We start from the raw sequence: 20,809 nt of genomic DNA, 5'->3' as shown, positions 1-20,809 counted from the left end.
TTTAATCTCTCCCCTCTCCAAAGTCCAAAGTATTTTGATAACACAAGCCGAGATGTGGTTTACCAGAACCCTGGTAAACTGATCAGCTGTGTATTTATGTGGATAATCAAATCAAAATGGCTACGATGTGAATGTGTGATTACACTCGAACGTGGCGTTTATTAGTCTAATGAAATAAGATTGCGATTTTTTAATCTTTTTATTTTTTATTTTTAATTAATAAGTACACAATATTTAGTATATGTAATACTTGTATCATTTCTCAAAAAACAATTGTTTAATGTCGACATTAAACAATTGTTTTATGGATACTGATTTGCTTTTCTTATAATCATGTTGTGGTAGCCATTGATAATTAGTTAATGTTACATAGAAATTAAAATAATCTCTATAAGTATGTCGTCTTCCGGAGACTTCGGTAATCCTCTTAGGAAATTCAAATTGGTGTTTTTGGGCGAACAAAGTGGTACGGTTTTTATAGTAAAACTACTTGTTGTGTATAATATATCGAGTATTTAACTTTCTAATAATACAGATTGCTCTTATGTTTATAGTTGGTAAAACGTCACTCATCACAAGATTTATGTATGATAGTTTCGATAATACTTACCAGGTAAGCTTACGTATTTATAAAGCCACCTAATACTAATAGAGTTGTACAAAATATAATTTATTTTTGTCTTGTGTTAACAGGCCACCATTGGTATTGATTTTTTGTCTAAAACTATGTATCTCGAAGATAGAACTGTAAGTTGTTTCAAATTAATGTAATAAAAATATATGTTTTTAGTCTTTAAAATTATTATTACTTCAAGTAAATAAGGATATGTTTTATTAAATGTAATGAATTCATTATAAGCAGTTTATTAGATTTCTTAGATTTGAATGTACTTGAAGGCAATTGATTTTAGTAGTAGACTTATACATTTTATAATAATTATGTTCTTATTACTAATTACATGTAGTTATTTTTAATAACTGTATGATAACAATAATTGTGAAAACTTACGTTGGTGTTGCAAGACAGAATTTTTATTTATTCATCTATCATGAAAACTATTTTGTAAAATAGATTAAAATTTTACTCTTAATATGTATGATTATTTAAAAAATTAACTCTTTTTTTTATTGATTTATCTGTTAAACCAGTGGTCTCAAATGTACTGAGCACGGGTCATGTGTGGCTTGTTATAAAAATACATTTTGAACAAAAATATATGAAAAAATTTTAAAAATTTTAAATTTTAATTCTATTTTTTTTAAGTTGATATTCATTATATTTTTTTAATGATAATTTGAAGTAATAATAAGTGAAATAAACAACTAATTTGTTCATATTTTTATAAATAATTTTGGTTATAGTACTAATAATAAAAGTAATTTCATAATATACTAAGTAATTTAGATAAATGGATTTCAAATGAATCTGTATATCTGATGTCTGAAAATGTTGTCTTCAGTTCTAGTATATACGTTAAAAAGAGGACACTTAAAATTAGCCTGCAAACTTTTTTTGAAAACTTATATGGCTCGTAGATAATTTGAGTTTGAGATCACTGTGATCAACTGTCATTTGAAAATATTTTCAATGTTGATGTATATGGTCAAAAACTTAAAGTGCATATAAGTAATAATCATGCCTTTGTACCTTATATTTTTTTAACTTCCATTAATGAAACTTATTGGGAACCTTATATTACATTTTCAAGCTTTTTTACTTAATAGAAAAAAATTTCTTGAGGCTACAATCAGCTCAAAAAAGTCAAAATATTTTAGGAATGTTACCCTAAATGAAAAATGTTGATTTAAATATTTAGTTTACATTTCAAGTGTCCACGGTTATAACTATCCGAGTTTTACAAAATAAAATTAAAATTGCTGATATCGTAAATCAGACCATTATTACTACCCTAAATTGCAGACAGAAAAATAAATCATTGTAAATACAATTCATACATTGCCCTCAGAATCTAAAAAAGATCATTTACTTAGTACGATATTAAAATAGTTTAATTCAAACATCTTCAAAATAATTTACTTAGTACACTTATCTTATCTAGTTGAACAATAATTATAATTTTATAATACGCTAGTGATTTTAGTTAAACCATTTATTAAGGTAATATAAATAAATTATTTTATTTAATGAAAGAATATTTACAATCTGACATCTGTGCTTCAGCACAATAAGTAAATAAGATATTTTTTAATATATACAATAAAAATTAAGATGGAGATCACCCAGTTACAAAACCTGTATTTTGTCTTATGCTTATATATTTTAATAGGATGTTACACCCACATGCATTGTTTTTGTCTCACAAATGCTTAACATTGCAAATTGTTCGTTCTGAATAATCCATTTAATTCTGTTACAATTAATATTGGAGCTAATTGTCCTATTATCAAATTTATAAGTAAGAATATTAACTAGTGAACCTCATAACTTGCTTTAAATAAAAATCTAAAAAAAACCTATGAGGTTCACTAGACAATACTATTACTTCTAAATTTGATAATAGGTCAATTTGCTCTTACATTATACATATCTGAGTTAAATAGATTATTCAGAGCTAACAATTTGGTATATTATGCATTTGTATAACAGACAACGCTTGCATGTGTAGCATCCTCTTAATGTATTGTTTTAGTCTTATGAGTGTCTGAAATGTTTCCTTTTAAGCCGAAGACTAATAGGTTGTGTTTTGATTACATTTGTTTGAATTTTTATGACTTGGTAGTATTTAGTTAAATGTTTTATAATGTTTGGGGTTAGTAGGTTAACTAATTTTCAATTTTAGTGTAGACTTTGATACACACCAAGGTACATAAGTTAGTATGCATTGAGAAACAACTAGTACTTGTTAAGTATGAAATTAACATGAATGCACAGCCCCAAATTTGGATCAAATCTTGGACTATTAGGTTATAAAAAATAGTTACCTGTATAATTTTTATTGGAATTGTCAGTAGTATCAAAATTCAATAATATATTAATTTAATATTGAAACAGTTTTATTTATAAAAGTTGATATTTCAAGGTATCAAATTTAAACTAATGTAGCTTTTAAAAAATAACCAATAAATAAATTCTACTTAAATTAGTATTTATTGATTTTTTAATAAATCAAAAGATTGTCTAGTTGTATTTGGCCTATCCTCTCATAATTGATTAACTATTGAATCATAATAAAGAGCCTTATTTTTGTACATAATAAGAAGAATGGTATAATGTATATTAAATATTAATAATAAAGTAGAGTTCCAGAGACTCCTTCTCATTATTTTCTGGATACGGTCTAGAACGGTATATAAAGTATTCTTTAAAATATCTATTTAAAATTTCAAGTTGCACTACATACTAAATTTTCCCTAAATGGGAGATGTAATTCCTCTGTTATCTAAGATAAATGAAAAGCTAATGCATTTAGTTTTTTTATAATACCTAGGTTATGAGTTTTAATTTTAATTTTAATTAATATTTATTCAGGTAAGATTACAGCTATGGGATACAGCAGGACAAGAAAGATTCAGAAGTCTTATTCCTTCTTATATAAGAGATTCTACTGTTGCTGTTGTTGTATATGACATAACAAGTAATAAATTATTTTAAATCTTAATGAAAGAGTGAGTAATGAAATGTAATTTTGTTTAGATGCGAATTCCTTTCACCAGACATCAAAATGGATAGACGATGTTCGAACTGAACGTGGTAGTGATGTAATAATAATGTTAGTTGGTAACAAAACTGATTTAACTGATAAACGACAAGTATTAGCTGAAGATGGTGAACATAAAGCAAAGGAGTTAAATGTCATGTTTATTGAAACTAGTGCTAAAGCTGGTTACAATGTTAAACAAGTTGGTGACGATTAATAATTATAATAACATGACTGTTATGTACTTTTATTTGTGTTTAGTTGTTCAGAAGAGTGGCAGCAGCATTACCTGGCATGGATGTAGCTGAGAATCGACCACCTGAAGACAGTATCCTTTATAAATATTTTATACAGCTTTTTCAGCACTGCATGAATAATTATGTTTAATTCCATGCTTGTGTATAGAACTTCAGTATACTTCTAAGTCTAAGTTATAAAAATTGTTTTGATTTTCACACGTAAGTATTTTAGTTTGTGTTAAAAATCATAAACCTTTAAAACCTTAAGAGTTATTGAGGTGATTCACCAAGTATACTCATACCTTGAACTCTTTTGCACTATTCAAATTCTTAAGATTTTTTTACTACTTAGAGAATATCCTGCTGAGATACCAACTACTATTTTTCAAATAATGATCCATTTTTTAACTGATAATTTTGACATAATTAAATCAAAATTCAAAAATGAAGTTTTTGAGCTATTTAATATTGTGTACTAAAGATAATAGGTACTTTATACAGGGTTATAGGTTTGGAAGAAATAAGTACTATGGTAATTTGATCATGTTAGTTATTTAAATTGATTTATCAATATTTATAATTAATAAATGAGGTCCTAGTATATTAAATACTATATCGAAAATAAATCTAATATATATTTTTGTAAAACCATTTTTAAAGACTAGTATTCTTAATACAAACATTTTAACAACTAAAAAGCTAGTTTAAATTTATTATTATGAACATAAAAATTTTTCAAAAAAATTATCTGCTAAACAATTTAGGATAAAACAAGGAAGGGTTTTCATTTAAAAAACAAATGTTTGAATCACCACAAAACGTGTATAGTGCAAAAAATCTCAAGAATGTGAATTATCGTATAACTATTAAGTTTATTTAAAAATTCCAAAATGCATTATTCAATGAAAAATAAGGAGTAATATTTACCAAGCAATTGTACAATTATTGTTTTTTCACCGAAGATGAATCCAATAAAAGAACATATCATTTTATTTGATGATGGAAAATTATTACATTTGCCTTGGTATGTGAGTTTAAATAGGAATGAGAGATTGAGCAAAATCTATTAAGTTAATTTATAATATAAAGGTACTATAATATAAAATCTGTTATGCTAAATATTTTTGACTATCGTATTTAAAATGTTTGATCTCAATTTTTATTTATCTTTAAAAAATAATTTTCAAAATAATTGCATGATAATAATTAAGAGGTAACTAAATGTAGCCAAATTATGAATTATAGTGAATGCTAATTTTCGTTATTTACTTATAACTTATTTTTAATTAAAATTATGGTATTTTCTCTTTTCTTTTTGCGGCATGTTTGTTTCCTTAACTATTGCTTGTTTTCAGTGCAAGAAGTCGTGCTTAAAGACACACCGAATGATGCAGCAAATCCAGAGAAGAGTTGTGCATGCTAATATATAATTTATAGTTTAACTTATATAATAAAAATCCATCCAATTTTTTATTACGTATAATAAAGTCTAAAATTTTAAAGACTAACTATTCTTTTTTTTAAATAACAGAAAATATTCTGGTCTTGGACAATGATTCTATATATTTAAGTAAATATTTGATGAGTAGGACCAGTTATTAATTAAAATAATACATCTAATTATAATTAAACTTATAATTAGTAATTATAATATACTAAAAGAATAACAATTGAAAGAGAATATTTCCACCTCGCTGAACATTCCCAGAGCTTTAAATAAATGCTACATTATTATTGTTTTGTAAACAATTATTTTTATTTATTTCACCGTTATAATTTTTAACTAATAGCAGTGTGGTTAATGTAATTGTAAATATATTTTATAATTTTGAACTTTTTATGCATTAATTTTTTTCTTACTATCCTTAACACATTGCATAGCTGTCGATTTACAGAATCATGCGGCCAATCAGGGAGACTCACAAGAGTCTGAAAGCAGCTGTATGTGTTAATTTTGAATGTTGAATTTTTTATACATTTGTATTAATCTCTTTGCTTTTTAATTTTTATACATAAATAATAAAACTAACTAAGTTGTGTAAGACATTTAAATTAAGTAGGCAAGTTGCAATTTATTATTGGAATTCGTGGATTAAGCCCATGTTAAATCACTGTTTAGTATCTACCTTCATTATGGCTAGTCACTTAACACTTATTTTTTTTTTTATTACTTCTGTAGTATTCCATGATTTTTTTTTTTAATTAACAGTTGTTAATGTCACGTGGTGTTGTTGGCCTTGATAAAATCTTCACTATATAATATAGTATATTTCCTGAAAGTGAATTACTTTTTGAATATTTTGTTGTACATTTATTATAGTCTTGTAATATGTTTAGTAGGTATAATATATTGAATATTCATTAGAATATAAATTGTATTTAAAGTATTATTAAAACATTTCAAAACGACAAGTTGTATTGGTATACTGTAATAACTAATAACTATTGTCGATTATCCTATTTGGATACTTGGCTATATATTTCCAAATCATGGTTGTATACTATTATCGATAAGTAAATTGTATAATCAATGATAAGAGTTGAATAAGCATAATATGTAAGGCTCACATTTCAATTCTCTAAATTAATTTAAAAAATAAATCTATCCATCTATAAACCATCATGTATTACTCTATAGTCTATTCTATAAGCCCCAAAATATGTACCTAAAATAATTTTTATAATACAATAAATGTATTGCATTTATTAAAATAATGGGTTATCCTGTTAAACTTAGAAAAAACATTTTTTTTCTTATAATTTTGGATTCAATCTGAAACAAAAAATTTAAAAGTAAGAAAATCATTTTAAAAAAAATGTTAGAATACTTTTCTTTGACACATATTTGTAGCTAGGAAACCGTTCCAGGCAAATTTAAAAAAAAAAATCCAAACCCTAATAATAATGTACAATTGTATCACTTAAAACTCTAATCTAATACCTGTATGGGTGAAATACTATTAAGAGTTTTGATGTACAACATGCGTGAAAACAGGGATAACTGTCAAAATTCACTGCTAATGTTTTAAAAGAATTAAAATTCAAAGGAGTTTTAAAAAAAAAGACAATTTGAATCAGTGTGAATTATCAACAAATTTGCTTGATAGGTAATATATTTTAATTTTAATTGTTCATAATTTTACATTATATAAATTATTCTAAAATGTTAAGTACTTACATAATTTAAGTATGGTAGAGAAATTTTGAACCACATGCTATATAACTATGCTGCCATATGATATAGTTAAAATCTGGCTTATGAGATCAATTCAAGTTTTTATAAAAACAATTCAAAGCATAAAATAATCTTATTAGTTATTGGTATAATTACTAATATAATCGTACAGACAACTCCATTTCCAAACAAGGGGAGATCCAGTTATTCCGTACGGAGAGGGCACTTAAGTTAAAAACATTTTTACGATGCTGATTTTTAATAATTAAGGGAATTATATTCCGCTCTTGATTCCATATGCTAATCAAAAATGACAGTTATTAATAAGTTATAACTAATGACTAAGTAAGACATGCAGTTTTGCTGCTTAATAGCTTGTAGTACATTATTTTAACATTAATAATCCAAAATATCAGGGCATTTATGCTTCAGGAATTTCTTCTTCTTCGTCAATGCTATTTTCTTTAATGGATTCCTTTTGAAAACCTAATTTTCGAAGAATATCTAAAAAACAATGAGCAGATCATTAAATGTATTTGTAGTACAATGTTCTTTTTTTAAATTGTGTAGTTATTAATTATTTAATCTAATTTATGTATTATTATTAATAACCCAAAAATACAATTAATAGATGATTAATAATATATATTATAATTAACAATTAAATTAACTCAACTCTGGTTATTTTGAAGCCTCAAAATTTGGAATAACTTTTGAATTAAAAAATATATATAATAAGCTTATAACCCTTTATAGGCACCTATGAATCTATTGTATCCTATTTTGTTTTATTGATATCAGTCATCTGTTATGTATTTTTTAATATTAGAAAAATATGATTATTATGTAAAATGGGTGTACCTATACCTAATTTAAAATCTATTATGTACTAAGTTTTTTTTTTTTATTAACTTTATTATACTTTAATTTATTTTCTAATTATGTTAAAAACGTTGAAATTCAGACCAATATTTAATACCTACCTATGTAAATGCTATAACTCTATGTTATATAAGTGTGCTGAAAAACGAGTTCATAAAAAAAGAAATTTATTTATACTTCACAAAAACATAATAATTCTATTGCAATAACTGAATAACACAAGATTAAAATAAATTCTAATTTAATAGTGATGTACTTTTTTTGTTTACAATTTTATTACTATAATACCATATTATACTGGTTATGACTAAAACTAATAAGATTTATAGAATGTCATTATAACTAAATACCAATTAAAACTGTGAAATCAGATAAGTTTTTCATATTAACATTTTAGATTCTAAGTGGATGATGTACATGATGAATGTATTGGTTTTACAAAAATGTGTTTTTATTTATTTTAATTTTTTAATTTTAGTGTCTGTTATCACCTCTTGGGGCAGTAAAATGCTTGGTTTTCTTCGACAACATCTTCTCTGGTATAAAAGTGAGTCTAGTTGGTATTTTGAGGGTCAACAGTTATAAATTCCCAATAGTTTTCAAAACTGGCCGAAAAAAAACAAACAAAAAATGAAGGAAAAACTGTAGTTTGACTCACGTTAAACTATTTAAAGTTGTATGAAATTTTTGATTAAAATTAGTATTTTTTTAAAATTAATGTCGATAAAAAAATTTGAAATAATAATACAAGGTAAAGTTCGAATTTTGACCAAATACATAAAAAAAGGGCCAGACACTGGTAATTGAAGCCTGGATATAAATACGAATGGGCTGATACTTGGTTTATAGAACTCTGAAGAAGTCCCCTTTTGAATATAACTTACACATTGATGTACTAAATTAGAAGTGTATTTTACTACATTTAATATTATGAATATCCCAGAACGAAGAAGTGATGTGACCTACTCGCAAGATAACTTATACAAATTAGATATTTTAAGTGCCATCAGTAAAAAACTTCTCCACTTAAAATGTAATAACTATTATCACATGGTATCTTGTTAAGCTGTTTGTTAGCAAGTGTATTATACATACTAAATTTGAATGTACATAGTTGAACCACAGAATAGATTAGATTAAATTCGTTAAGCAGTTTAACTGTTTAAACCAATAAATAAAATATACATACATGTATAATACAGGTTAAGAAATACTGCTCTGGATAATTATTGCATTATTGCATATCAAATATTATAAAATAATATATAAAACTAACAAATAGTTGCTGTTTTCCATTTTTCTATGGGATTTGAGTAATTGCTTTAAATTTTGTAACTACTTATTGTTTGCTGATGATTTAAAAATATTTGCCAAAGTTTCCTCTGTAGATGATTCTAATTTAATCCAAAATGACCTAATCAGAGTCAGTGATTGGTGCCGTTCTAATGGCCTTAAGTTAAATACAACCAAATGTCTCAAAATGTCGTTTTTCCGTACTAAGTCTAAATTAAACTTTTCCTATCATATTAATGGTGACAAACTCATTGAAATTGATTCATGTAATGATCTAGGGGTGGTATTCCAGCCTAACTTATTATTTTCCTCCAACATTGATTACTTATGTTCAAAAGCACTTAGAAGTCTTGGTTTTATAATTCGGAATACGAAAGAATTTAACAACGAAACCTGTCTTAAAACTTTATATACCTCTTTAGTTAGACCAATTCTTGAATTCTCCTCAGTTCTTTGGAATCCTACACAAATTGGACCTATTGAATCACTTGAGCGAGTCAAAAGAAAGTTTTTACGCCTAATTGGGTATACGAGAAAATTGCATTCTCAAGTAAATCCACCTATTTTAACGTCTCTATCATCAATCCAAGCCAGTATCAATTTAGAATTCCTGGTTTCTAGAGGCAATTCTGTAGATATTCGTTTCATGTCCAAATTAATAAATGGCGATATATCTTGTCCAGATTTATTACAATCGTTAAATTTAATGTTCCTCAATTTAATTCACGGCATCATCCTAATTTTTCAATACCATTTCATCGTACCTCTTATGGATATAATAATCCTTCAGACCACGTTGCTCGAGAATGTAATGAGCTGAGAAATGTGGACCTATTTTTTACTCGAAACTTATAGTTGTAAGCTTGGTCTCTTTAGTATGTAGTAATTATATATAATTATATAATAAACAGACAAAATGCATGAATCAGTTCATTTACATTTTACAATAAATAGGCTTGCAAATAATAATAAAATAAACTACTCAGTATATAGATAAATTATCATTTCTACCTATTAGGTCAATTTAAATAAGATATTTCTTAATAATAGACTGAATATTTAATACTAACCTTTATCAATATAGAAGAGTAAATTATCTTTTTGTTGAGTGCGAGCCAACAGCTCATTCACCAATTGAACTGCTATTTTATTTTCGCCTTGAGTTGTATAATATTCTACCATCATTGAATATACATCACCATATCTAAGTATATCCATATTGGGAGCTGACAAAATTTGTCGACATAATGTCATAGCTGAATCACCATCACCACTGTCAATTTGTCTAAGTAACAAAATGAATTAAATAAACTAATATATTATTATGATTTAGAGACTTAAGAGTATACTAGGATCTATGGATTGTACCTCTTAACATCAAGAAATTTTTTTACTAAAGTTATTTTTTTTGCAATATCTTCAATTAGTGTTTTATACTGATCACTGTCTTTAGACAATACCTTCAATGCCTCTGATAAAGCACCTACAGCTTTACTGTAATTGCGATACTCGTCAACTTCAAGCTATTTATAACAATACATATGTTCGCATAAGATTAAATAATATAATTTAAAATAGTTATAAAAATGTATCACTAATAAATATAATTTTAATCGGCCCATTTACTGTTGACTGTAGTATGAGAGGTAGCCAACGAAAAATCGTTGAAGTCTAGTGTAATGTAAGTATGTTTTAAAAGAAAAAAACATTATTTTAAAAGATGAAGTCAAGTTGTGGAATACACTACTTATGTTGGTATATATATTTGGTATGTTAATAGTTAAAATAGCTAAGGACCTAAGGAAACTTAGGTAACTGAATTTATAAATACATACAGACATATTAAGGAAAATTTTATTTTATTTTTTTTTATAGAATTTGTATACTTAGTAGTTAGTTACTTTCTGGATAAGTTTAACACCTTAGGTAGATACTAGTTACTATAGTAAGGATTTTTACTTGAGCACAAGAAATGTAGAAATTAGCCAAAAGATGAGGGGCCTTTCCTTTGTTGTAGAATGATACAATAGTTTTTAAAAATTCTGGACGCTCTTGCCAATCAAGTGTTTGTAAATAATTTGCGGCCATAATATAGATTTCATGCTGTCTGGATACATTAGCATAAAATATAATTTTTTCTGTGTCCCCTGATTTTAATAACGCTTTCATTGCTTTTATCTAAACACAATAAACAATTTATACTACTTTTATATTCTAACAGTTTACATTAATAATAGACTAAAATTTTGTAAGATCAAATAATTTTGACCTGGAAACATATAACACTTTTATAATAGTGAAAGTACAAAAGAAATACACAACACACTATAACCTTTTGTCCAGCCTGGGTGAATTTTTTTGCTGCTATATGGTAGCTGGCTTGCATTAAAGCGCACTCAGCCAGTTTCTCTAATATAGCAGTACGCTTTGCATGATCAGATGGTGGTGTAAGACGATTTCCAAGTGCTTCAGTAATAATTACTTTGTGCTCTTGACATTGTTCCACAGCTTCTTCAAACTAAAATAAATCAAGCCGTGTTACAAAATTAACAAGTAAATAATCTAAATTAACAAGGTATACTTTGTTTGCCATTGCTAATAAATTAACTGCATTGTCATAATGTCCTTGACTCATAAAGAAATTTGAACATTTTAATAATAAAATTGAATCATCTTCTATGTTCAGTTCTTGAGACATTGTAACAATTGCATCATAGTTTTTACATCTAAAATTAACATGAGGTTTATATTAATATAACATAAAATATAATTAAAGTAACTTTCAATTAATGTAATTAACAAATTAACTAAAAAAGTAACAATAGACAAAACTATACAAGTCTAGAAAAATATTAGGCAAATCACATTATAAATAACATTCCATGAATTATTCACCATTTCTAAAATAAAGGCAGATGAATCTAAAAGTTTAAAAAATAAGATGAAATTTGTATATTTTTTTTCTTATTGGTTAATAATTGGTTAGTAATGAATCATATTTAAACAGGGTGTACAGAACAGAAATACCTGACAAATGAAATAACTTTTGTTTTAATCAATATTTTGAATTTTCTTTTTTTTATCATAGAAAACATACCAAAATGGTCTATTACAAAATATAGAAGTAAAAATATTATCTTTTCAATAACTGATGTTTTACATTGTAATTTTAAAGTGAGGTATGAGCATTTTAAAACAGTAAATTGTTTGAACATTTTCATTCATCAATTGCAATACCTCAAATTTCTCTTCTGGTAAATGTCTTGATACTATCTCTTATTTATCAATAAAACATTTTATTTTAGAATATGGGATATTAATTTTGATCCTGTTAATAAAATAACCCCATAAGAAGATCTATATTATTCCATCTGTACTTGGCTAAATCATTTGAATACCTTCAACAAAATTACCTATAATACTATATACCATTAGTTTTTCTCTCTTGCTTTCCGCCAAATTGAGACCGACCTATATTTCATCACACCTTTTGCTCTCTGGAGGTTCCTGATGTTTTCTCCTCTATTTTTTTTTATGTATCTCCCACAACATTATACATCATTCTTTATCAAAATAACTTCCCCATCATACTTCATATTTGCTCAACCATTGTTTGCGCAGAATGATAAGTTGTCTTGACTAAGCTCAGACTAGATCACATTTGTAATTAGTTATTATTGTATAGTATTAAGTTTTCAATTTGTACTTGTTGTATTCAACTTGTATTTAAACAACCTTAATTAATGCCTGTCGTGGGGTCAATAAATTAATTATAAATATAAATAGTTTAAGAACTAGGCAGACCAGAGACATAAATCATCATATACAACACACAATTCTAAGTTAAGTTCAGAGTAGAGCTTATTCAATTTTTAAAAAAAAAATTTTTATTGATTGTAATTACTTTTTATTTACATATAGAGAAACTATTAATTTGAATTAGAAACTCTTTGTACTAGAAAATAAAAACTTAAAATTTTAAAAACAAGTTTTTTGTACAATTTATGTTTTTTTAAATCATGTTATTGGTATAAATAATACAACACTATAAATATGAAGGATATTAACTCAATATTTACCATATTTTCTACATTTTTTTTTTTTATTGCCATTTATAGGATGTAGATTGCTGATTAGTATTTAAACTACTTACTTAAAGGCCAAATCAATAGCTTTATGTAAATAACCAGCTTGATGATATAGTATGACTGATTTATCGGGTGAAATTTCTTCAAAATACTGGGCTACACCTAGCTTTTCTCTGACATCTGCTAATAAAGCAATATTCCAAAGATGGTTGTCAAAAAACTGCTCCTAAAAACCAAAAATCTTTTATTGTAGTCATTTTTTTTAAATAGAAATAATGTAATGGAAGTATGTAAGTAGTAAAAAGTGAAGTTGAAGTACACAATTTAAGTACAATGTGATGTAAATAGAATCAGGGTTCTAAAAATTGTTACAAAAAAAATCTCATACATTAAGATAGTATAGTTATAAAAATATATATTTTAATCTTAGTTTATTAAACCAGCCCTATTTAATATTAACAAACTACTTACCTTACATAAACGAATTGCATTTACATATGCTGTGGCATCAACATACATTTTTACAGCTTCTTCATACAGCCCTTGCATTTCATATGATCTTGCGAGATGACAACAAGCAGCTTTATTGCTGGTGTTCATACAAATTTGAGCGGCTTGCTCCATATGACCAAGATAACATAATATGCGAACTGTAGACAAATCATCATTTGCTTGTTGATAATACTTAATTGCACCATCCATATTACCACTACCTTCTAAATACTGAGCCCACCATTTCAATAACACTCTAAAAATTAATTAATTAAATAACTAGTTTTTAAATTTTATAAGTTAACTTACACATTTTTATTTTTAATTATGTAATTTTCTAAAGTAACTGGATCATCTAATAACATCTTTGGTATAGTAAGTCCATGTGTTTCTGACTTACAATACATAGCAGCTGCCCCAGCTACATCACCTTTATTTTCTAAGTTGTGACCTACATTATAATATGTATTTCTAAGATGTATACGATCTTTTGTCTCAGCCACATCTAAAGATGCTGTTATTTGATTTCTAGCCCTATAGAATCTATTTAGAAGATCGTAGCGATTACAACATTTGTACAATTCCTCAGCTTCGTCCTTATACAATAAATTATAAATAAGAATACTTCAAAGTACCAACAAATTGATATTGAAACTTACATACATTCCTAGATGCACAGCAAGACAAGCCACTCTTGCATCCAGTTCTGGCTCTTTATTTATTGAACGCAAAATGGCTAATCCTCTACAATCATTCATGTGACCCAGACATATTTCAGCTACATCCAAACGTTTTGTTTTTACACACATTTTAGCCAAACTTGTCCAGACAGCAGGACTACACAGACGATAAAATATAAATATTTGTTATAAAGTATTATGAAACACATGGTAAATAAAATATTTGCCTTTTAATGTTAGTAATAAAATTGAAAGCTAGATCCAAGTCTCCAAGACATAAATTATAACCAAAGTTGATAATAGCTGCTCGAATATCAGAATTACAGTCTTCAATTCCTTCAAATTCCTTCATGAGAATACGCTTAACACGGGTTTTCTATAATATAAACATGAATTTTAATTTATATTAAATGTATAAATATTATTTAATTTACAGAATTTGTATTGCGTTTGCATAATGTTATATAATACGGAGCATCAAGTCCTAGTAATGTACAAAATTGATCGGAGCAATGTATAATATCTTGAATTTTAATTCCTTTTTGTTCAATAAAGAACATACTTAGTATGACCTAAACAAAAAGGAAATTATATTATAATACAAGTTAAAGCAAAAATTATATAACATACAGATGAACCAATCATTTTATTTTTTTTCTGTCTATTTGCTAATGTATATAAACTTGGTTTTGATGATTTACTTTCTGGTTTGTCAATACTTTTCGCTTCACAAAATAATAAATTTGGCTCGTTTGTATCCCAATAGTGAGAAACAATAAATCTTGTATCATTATATTGTCTACAAAAAGTAGATTAAGTTATTTAAGTATGAATTTCCTTTTGCAAATATTTCTATACACAGAAATTAGTGTATTAGTACACTATTGTGTATAAGATAAATTATCTTAGTATATTACATACATTTCATCCATGTCTAAACCCTTTTCAAAATGTTTCACATAAATTATGTCTAAATCTCGATCCCAAACATATAACCGTGGCATTGGTACTAAATTTAAGTTTGCTGCAGTAAACGATACTTTAGTACCATTACTGTTCAAACGTAACTGAATAGCTTCGCCATAATCATCTATATTTAGTGTTATATCTTTAGGTTTACACATTGATTTTGCTTCCCTAGAGTAAAAAAAAAAAAAAATTATAATATTTTTAAACTCAATTGACAAATAAAGCTACCTTCTATTTAAATCCCAGATATGAATAACTCCAGATAATGTGACAGCTGCTAAATAGCAAGTATTTAAAGTGAGACAAACTATTGGTGCTTCAACATCCAATGTCTGTTTAATGGTACCTTGAAATGTTCTTATTTGTAATTTTCCACAATTCTCAGCCACAATTACAATTCTATCATAAATACAAGCTTCTTGCACATCACAATTGAAAGTTCCAACTACTGTAGGGTTTTCTTTAGATTTAATGTTATAAACTGATATTGATTTCCCTTGTTTTAAAACAAAATTTATAAATGAGTAAAAAAAAAACCATAAGACTTCAATAATTTTTACCATTCCATAAACATATATGTTCTTTGTTCAAAGCTAGGCCTATAACTTGTATATTAGTATTTAAACTAAATGATTCATCTGTACTAGAGTGAAACACATTAAGATCATTTGCAGACATTTGTACAATAGCCATGTCTTCTTTGTACGTTGCCAACAATGCATGCTCGCGTAAAATATAAATACCATCTGTAGCATGTACTGCTAAATTTAATGGACTCCAAACACAGTATTTTATGGTATCTTGAATTTTACATGAACCATGAATATTCCATTGGTCAACAGTTTCTTCTTCATAACGCCAAATAATAATATTTCCAAGATTTGTTGCCCCACACAATAATCCTGAATAATAACCAAAAAAAAACATAGTAAACATAATTTCAGTAACATGAAAAAGAATTATTACCTTTTTCCACTGAATAAGAAATATTTATAAATGTTTGTTTAGGGTATGAGGACGCATAAGAGACCGGCGCAGTTAAAACATAACTGTTTCCAGACTCAATATCCCAGAAACGAATAGACACATCGTTTGTTGTACATGCTAATAAAAATGGACCTGCCCAAATGATACACATATCTTCTTTCAACCCATTTAACTTAACCTAAATAATGAATATTTTACCAACAATTTATAATTAGTTCTTGTTATAATAAGAAATGAGGGAAATAAAAAATGTTTTATATACACAACATTAAAATGTGTTTAAAATAATCATATTGTTGTATATTGTACTAAATCATAGTAACTAACCTTAGAAACTTCACTTAATGAACCATTTTTATGACATTTATAATAGGCTACAGTTAAGTCCTTGCATACTAAAATACAAATATCTTTTGATTCATGGCATAAAATTCTTAAAATAATCGATTTGGGTATAAGTACAATGCTGAATTCTCCATCTTCATCAAAATAATATAGTTCTCCTACCAAAATAAAAAAATGATGACTTAATAGCTCACAAGTATGATATTTAAAATTATTACCAGTCACTGCAGCACAGTAAAATGTTATATTGTCTGAAGTTACAGTGCGTGGACCATGCGACGTAGTTGTACGAGGCCGCCAAGAACTAAATATATCTAAGGCACTTTGGTCACCAGCTACTGCCATTTTGGCTAAATTAGAAATATCAGTAGCAGCTTTTCCAGCTCTAAATGAAATTTCGTTAGATAAAATAGCTTCGACATTTGACTTAAATGACATTTTAAGCAAACCTCGACTATCAGACTTCCATCCGATTATAATACCAGTCTAAAATAACAAACATCATAACCATTGAATTTTTATTTTTTAAGTAGATATTTTACTTGGACTCAATAATTTTTAACCTGATCTCCAGTTACTAAACATCCACCAAGTGATGACCATTTAGAAAATACAATAGTTTCTTTGTGAATAGAGTCTAAGGCAGTTACTAATCCGCCATTCCATATATATAGTTCTCCAGATTTTGAGCCAATAGCTAATGTACGCTGAGTGGGATGCCAGCAAAATGAAGATATGTGGCCTTTACAAACATTTGGTCCAGAATTGTGCAAATCCTCACCCTGAGAATAACAGTATGAAAAAAAAGTGAAGGATGAACTTTTAAAGACTATATAGGTACTCACTAATTCATCGCATATAAGAATTTGTGCTTCGTCATTTTCAGTACATGATATTATTGCCAACAGACCAAGTTGGCGGTGGTAACTTATGCCAGTAATTAAATGATTTTGGTTAGTTTTTACCTTATATTCAAGATATGAACTCATTTCAAATAATTTCAGAAAAAATCAAATGTCTTATAGATTAGGTATCTGCATAGCTATAGCAACCAAATGTCAAAATTATATAAACACAACGACTTAGATTATACACATTTCATTTAGATATACAAAAAATGATTATGATCAGTTAACATTCATTATCGAGTTTAAAATTAATTTTACTTATGTGTTAGTAGTTTAATAGTCTTCTATAATAGTAGTCTGTATTCAATTACCTAACTAATTTCTAACACAGTCAATACTGCTAATTGCAGGTAATTTGTCATTAAAAATGTTAACATCAGCAGATACCCAGCACCCTAGACACTAAAAGATAGGAATCAAGATGAATCGGGTTAATAAAATAAATAATAATAATTGAATCATGAATAAATATAATTCAAGATATAGTTTACATTATATCATGTTATAATTCAAATTTGTTAACAATTTACAATGAACAATGGAGGGGATTAATAGGTAATACAGTGACACCACAGCCATAAAAAAAAACCCAAGACTGATAATTAAATAGATGAAATAATTTATTACATTCAAAGTTTCAAATAATTATGAATATAATAATTAATAATTATGAAATTACCTAATTCATAACTTACATAATTTTATATAATTTTCATAAATATTATATTATTATTTATTGTATACTTTTCATATGCTGTTTTATAAATTGATCAAGTTTTAATTTGAATAATTCACTCTCAATTGGTTGTCCCATTTCACATTCAGTGTTTTTTACAACATATTCCACATAAATCTGAAATAAAAATAAAGATTAAATGGATGAAAGCTAATTAAAAAAAGAAACAATTTAAATACAGTTATTTATATTTAAAATAAATGTTTTACTATAAATGTTTTGGTAAATCATAATACAATAGAGATATGCCATTATCATATAAATATTGATGAAGATAATTATGTCAATTATACTGCTTAAACAATTCTCAGCAGAATTGTATACAAAATATTTGTTAATGATTATCAATAGTAACTAGTAAGTCTTACTTCTTTGTATAATTGGTGTAACAAATCTCTGACATTTTTTATTGTTGTATCGGTATTTAAAATAAATTTAACACCAGTTAACGACTCATAATAATGTAATGCATATTTACTAGTCTTGTAACATAAAAAACCACGTTTAGGGTCAAGTGGTGATATTTTGGAAACAAATGACTTGATAGAAAACAACATACCATACATCAATTTGGCTTCCTATAACATAGATAAAATATATCTAAATCTACTCAAATAATGTTGTAATATTTTTAATTTACTTCTTCACTACTCATGCCCGATTGTTTTAGACGATTCCAGTTTGTCTGATATAATATTGTTCCCATCCGATCAAAAATATAGATGTTGTAGATAGTCATTACTATATATAAGATGTTTAGGTTTAATTTAATTTTTGCATTCTAAAATATTTATTAAATTATGTAAGTGAAAAACTATACAAATCTTTGTTTTTCTATTGAGAATAAGAAACTTGAAAGATTTAAGGTTTAACATGCAGTTGCATTAAGAATTTGCTTTCAGTATTTGTGAGATACTGTCGAATTCAAATGACTCGAATGTCGAATGTCTATACTGATTACTATATAGGTAGTGACTAGTGAGTACACAAGAGCTGACGCCTGACTTCTTTCTTATCAATTACTGTTTACTGATAAAGAATTAATTATATAGTATTGAGATCATAATGATTATATGTCACATCGAGTAGTAAACTTGTAAACTTGTAATAAAACCTGCCACATTGTCACCTATTTAAATTATAAAATATAAGCTTCCTTGTTCTATGCTTCCGCCTAGTACCTACATTACTACAGTATTTGGTATCCACGGACTCCATGGTACTTACTATTTAGCCATTTACTATTTAGTTCAGACTCAGATCCCGGCTATAAGTGAATTAACTATCCGTGTTGCTTTTTTACATACCAATGCATCTTTGTTCTAGACTCCCACAGTCCCACTTATCATCACGGCACTCAGTGTCGGATCCAGTGCTTAATTTGGGCGGGGAGAGGGGCAAAAGTAAAATGTAAAAGTAAAATTGTATTATAAAAAAATAGGTACTTACCAGTTGGAGCATCTATAGCTTTTTTTATTATACTTACCACCAGTTGAGTACTGAGTACTGAGTAGTATTATATCGTTATCGGTGGGGGTAGAGTTGGGGAGTAACTCAAGTAAGTTATAATAGTTACTGTACCGAAATTACTTTTTAAGTTACCTATTTGATGGTAATTTAATTCCAGTTTATTGCAAGTAATTGATAAGTACATAATATTATAATTTTAGTTAATTGTTTGTAGTTAAATTACTAAATAACTCGTTACTTTATTTTTTTTAAATACATTTTTTGATTTTAATTTTTCAGAAATTATTGATAACGTGTGTAAATATTAAAGTATATCATATTAGTATAATAATTTATAAACAACATTTTCTGAACTCTGATATTTATGTTATATTTTTCTTGCTACTGAATATTTGAATTTGACTCTGTATGTATTGTTTTTTTTAAATAAATTTGAAAAATTAAGATTAATGTATGGCAAAATGAGTATCTATTAATAATTGTATTTTGTTGATTGTCATTATTTAGTTTATGTTTATTGTCGTATACAACATGGATTTTATTTTTTTAATCTCCAGTTAAATTTTTGAAAAGTGTAATTTCTATATTAATTGAATTACTTTTTAAACTCAAAGTAGTATAACTTGACCGAATAAAAAAAAAAGAAACTTAAAAATAATTAAATTAAAATTTCGATAAGGAATTAGTAATATAATTAAATTACCAAAAAAAAACTTCTCCAACACTTGTGGGAGGGAGGGAGAGGTATTGGTGAATGGTGATACATATTACATCCAGAGCTTTGAATCATGAAATTTGTTCTTAAAAGTATGCATTCGTGAGATCATGCATCAAAAATGAACAAATATGCTGTAAAAATATATTCTTAAAAACCATATAAAAGAGA

The 20,809-nt window shown here is 26.6% G+C and overlaps 3 protein-coding genes across 7 annotated transcripts; 1 reads left to right on the top strand and 2 right to left on the bottom strand.

Moving 5' to 3' along the window:
- The first annotated feature begins 136 nt into the window (after nucleotides 1-136).
- Nucleotides 137-6,104, top strand: LOC111033294 (ras-related protein Rab6). Of its 2 annotated transcripts, none has more exons than XM_022313975.1 (7): nucleotides 137-466; nucleotides 555-613; nucleotides 694-747; nucleotides 3,491-3,596; nucleotides 3,656-3,861; nucleotides 3,921-3,987; nucleotides 5,780-6,104. In XM_022313975.1, exons 1-7 carry the CDS (start codon nucleotides 397-399, stop codon nucleotides 5,848-5,850), a joined length of 633 nt encoding a protein of 210 aa, XP_022169667.1. In that variant the 5' UTR covers nucleotides 137-396; the 3' UTR covers nucleotides 5,851-6,104. The 2 variants fall into 2 exon arrangements, with proteins under 2 accessions (XP_022169667.1, XP_022169668.1); XM_022313976.1 differs by lacking the exon at nucleotides 5,780-6,104 and adding an exon at nucleotides 5,254-5,662 and having other exon boundaries at nucleotides 139-466.
- Nucleotides 6,051-18,433, bottom strand: LOC111033290 (intraflagellar transport protein 140 homolog). Of its 4 annotated transcripts, none has more exons than XM_022313970.1 (22): nucleotides 18,413-18,433; nucleotides 17,655-17,851; nucleotides 17,373-17,591; nucleotides 17,028-17,295; nucleotides 16,792-16,967; nucleotides 16,444-16,642; nucleotides 16,038-16,379; nucleotides 15,706-15,973; nucleotides 15,430-15,645; nucleotides 15,139-15,307; nucleotides 14,943-15,080; nucleotides 14,736-14,884; nucleotides 14,488-14,665; nucleotides 14,138-14,424; nucleotides 13,808-14,084; nucleotides 13,402-13,562; nucleotides 11,830-11,974; nucleotides 11,581-11,766; nucleotides 11,208-11,426; nucleotides 10,617-10,771; nucleotides 10,319-10,533; nucleotides 6,051-7,577 (listed from the first exon to the last, which is right to left on the bottom strand). In XM_022313970.1, the coding sequence occupies exons 2-22, from the start codon at nucleotides 17,796-17,798 to the stop codon at nucleotides 7,495-7,497; spliced, it is 4,194 nt and encodes a 1,397-aa protein (XP_022169662.1). In that variant the 5' UTR covers nucleotides 17,799-17,851; nucleotides 18,413-18,433; the 3' UTR covers nucleotides 6,051-7,494. The 4 variants fall into 4 exon arrangements, with proteins under 4 accessions (XP_022169662.1, XP_022169661.1, XP_022169663.1 ...); XM_022313969.1 differs by lacking the exon at nucleotides 18,413-18,433 and adding an exon at nucleotides 18,029-18,392; XM_022313971.1 differs by lacking the exon at nucleotides 18,413-18,433 and having other exon boundaries at nucleotides 6,051-7,373; nucleotides 7,458-7,577; nucleotides 17,655-17,798.
- On the bottom strand, nucleotides 18,427-20,100 carry LOC111033296 (trafficking protein particle complex subunit 1). The gene is made up of 3 exons (XM_022313977.1): nucleotides 19,094-20,100; nucleotides 18,822-19,031; nucleotides 18,427-18,570 (listed from the first exon to the last, which is right to left on the bottom strand). Exons 1-3 carry the CDS (start codon nucleotides 19,190-19,192, stop codon nucleotides 18,451-18,453), a joined length of 429 nt encoding a protein of 142 aa, XP_022169669.1. The 5' UTR covers nucleotides 19,193-20,100; the 3' UTR covers nucleotides 18,427-18,450.
- Between the last annotated feature and the right edge of the window lie 709 nt (nucleotides 20,101-20,809).

Source organism: Myzus persicae, unplaced genomic scaffold, assembly GCF_001856785.1.
Source record: "Myzus persicae strain clone G006 unplaced genomic scaffold, MPER_G0061.0, whole genome shotgun sequence".
NCBI lineage: Eukaryota > Metazoa > Arthropoda > Insecta > Hemiptera > Aphididae > Myzus > Myzus persicae.
Note: the sequence above shows the minus strand (reverse complement) of the source record. Positions and strands in the feature narration are given on the sequence as shown.

What these genes read in the sequence shown, in the direction of transcription:
- LOC111033294 (XM_022313975.1), top strand. Translation starts at nt 397, where the DNA reads ATGTCGTCTTCCGGAGACTTCGGTAATCCTCTTAGGAAATTCAAATTG. An exon ending in GTTTTTGGGCGAACAAAGTG is followed by an intron (nt 467 to 554) that starts GTACGGTTTTTA and finishes TTATGTTTATAG; the next exon opens with TTGGTAAAACGTCACTCATC. An exon ending in TGTTGTATATGACATAACAA is followed by an intron (nt 3,597 to 3,655) that starts GTAATAAATTAT and finishes AATTTTGTTTAG; the next exon opens with ATGCGAATTCCTTTCACCAG.
- LOC111033290 (XM_022313970.1), bottom strand. Translation starts at nt 17,798, where the DNA reads ATGAGTTCATATCTTGAATATAAGGTAAAAACTAACCAAAATCATTTA. An exon ending in GGTTTAGACATGGATGAAAT is followed by an intron (nt 15,308 to 15,429) that starts GTATGTAATATA and finishes TACTTTTTGTAG; the next exon opens with ACAATATAATGATACAAGAT. An exon ending in TATTAGCAATGGCAAACAAA is followed by an intron (nt 11,767 to 11,829) that starts GTATACCTTGTT and finishes GATTTATTTTAG; the next exon opens with TTTGAAGAAGCTGTGGAACA.
- LOC111033296 (XM_022313977.1), bottom strand. Translation starts at nt 19,192, where the DNA reads ATGACTATCTACAACATCTATATTTTTGATCGGATGGGAACAATATTA. An exon ending in CGGGCATGAGTAGTGAAGAA is followed by an intron (nt 19,032 to 19,093) that starts GTAAATTAAAAA and finishes TCTATGTTATAG; the next exon opens with GAAGCCAAATTGATGTATGG. An exon ending in TACACCAATTATACAAAGAA is followed by an intron (nt 18,571 to 18,821) that starts GTAAGACTTACT and finishes TTTTTATTTCAG; the next exon opens with ATTTATGTGGAATATGTTGT.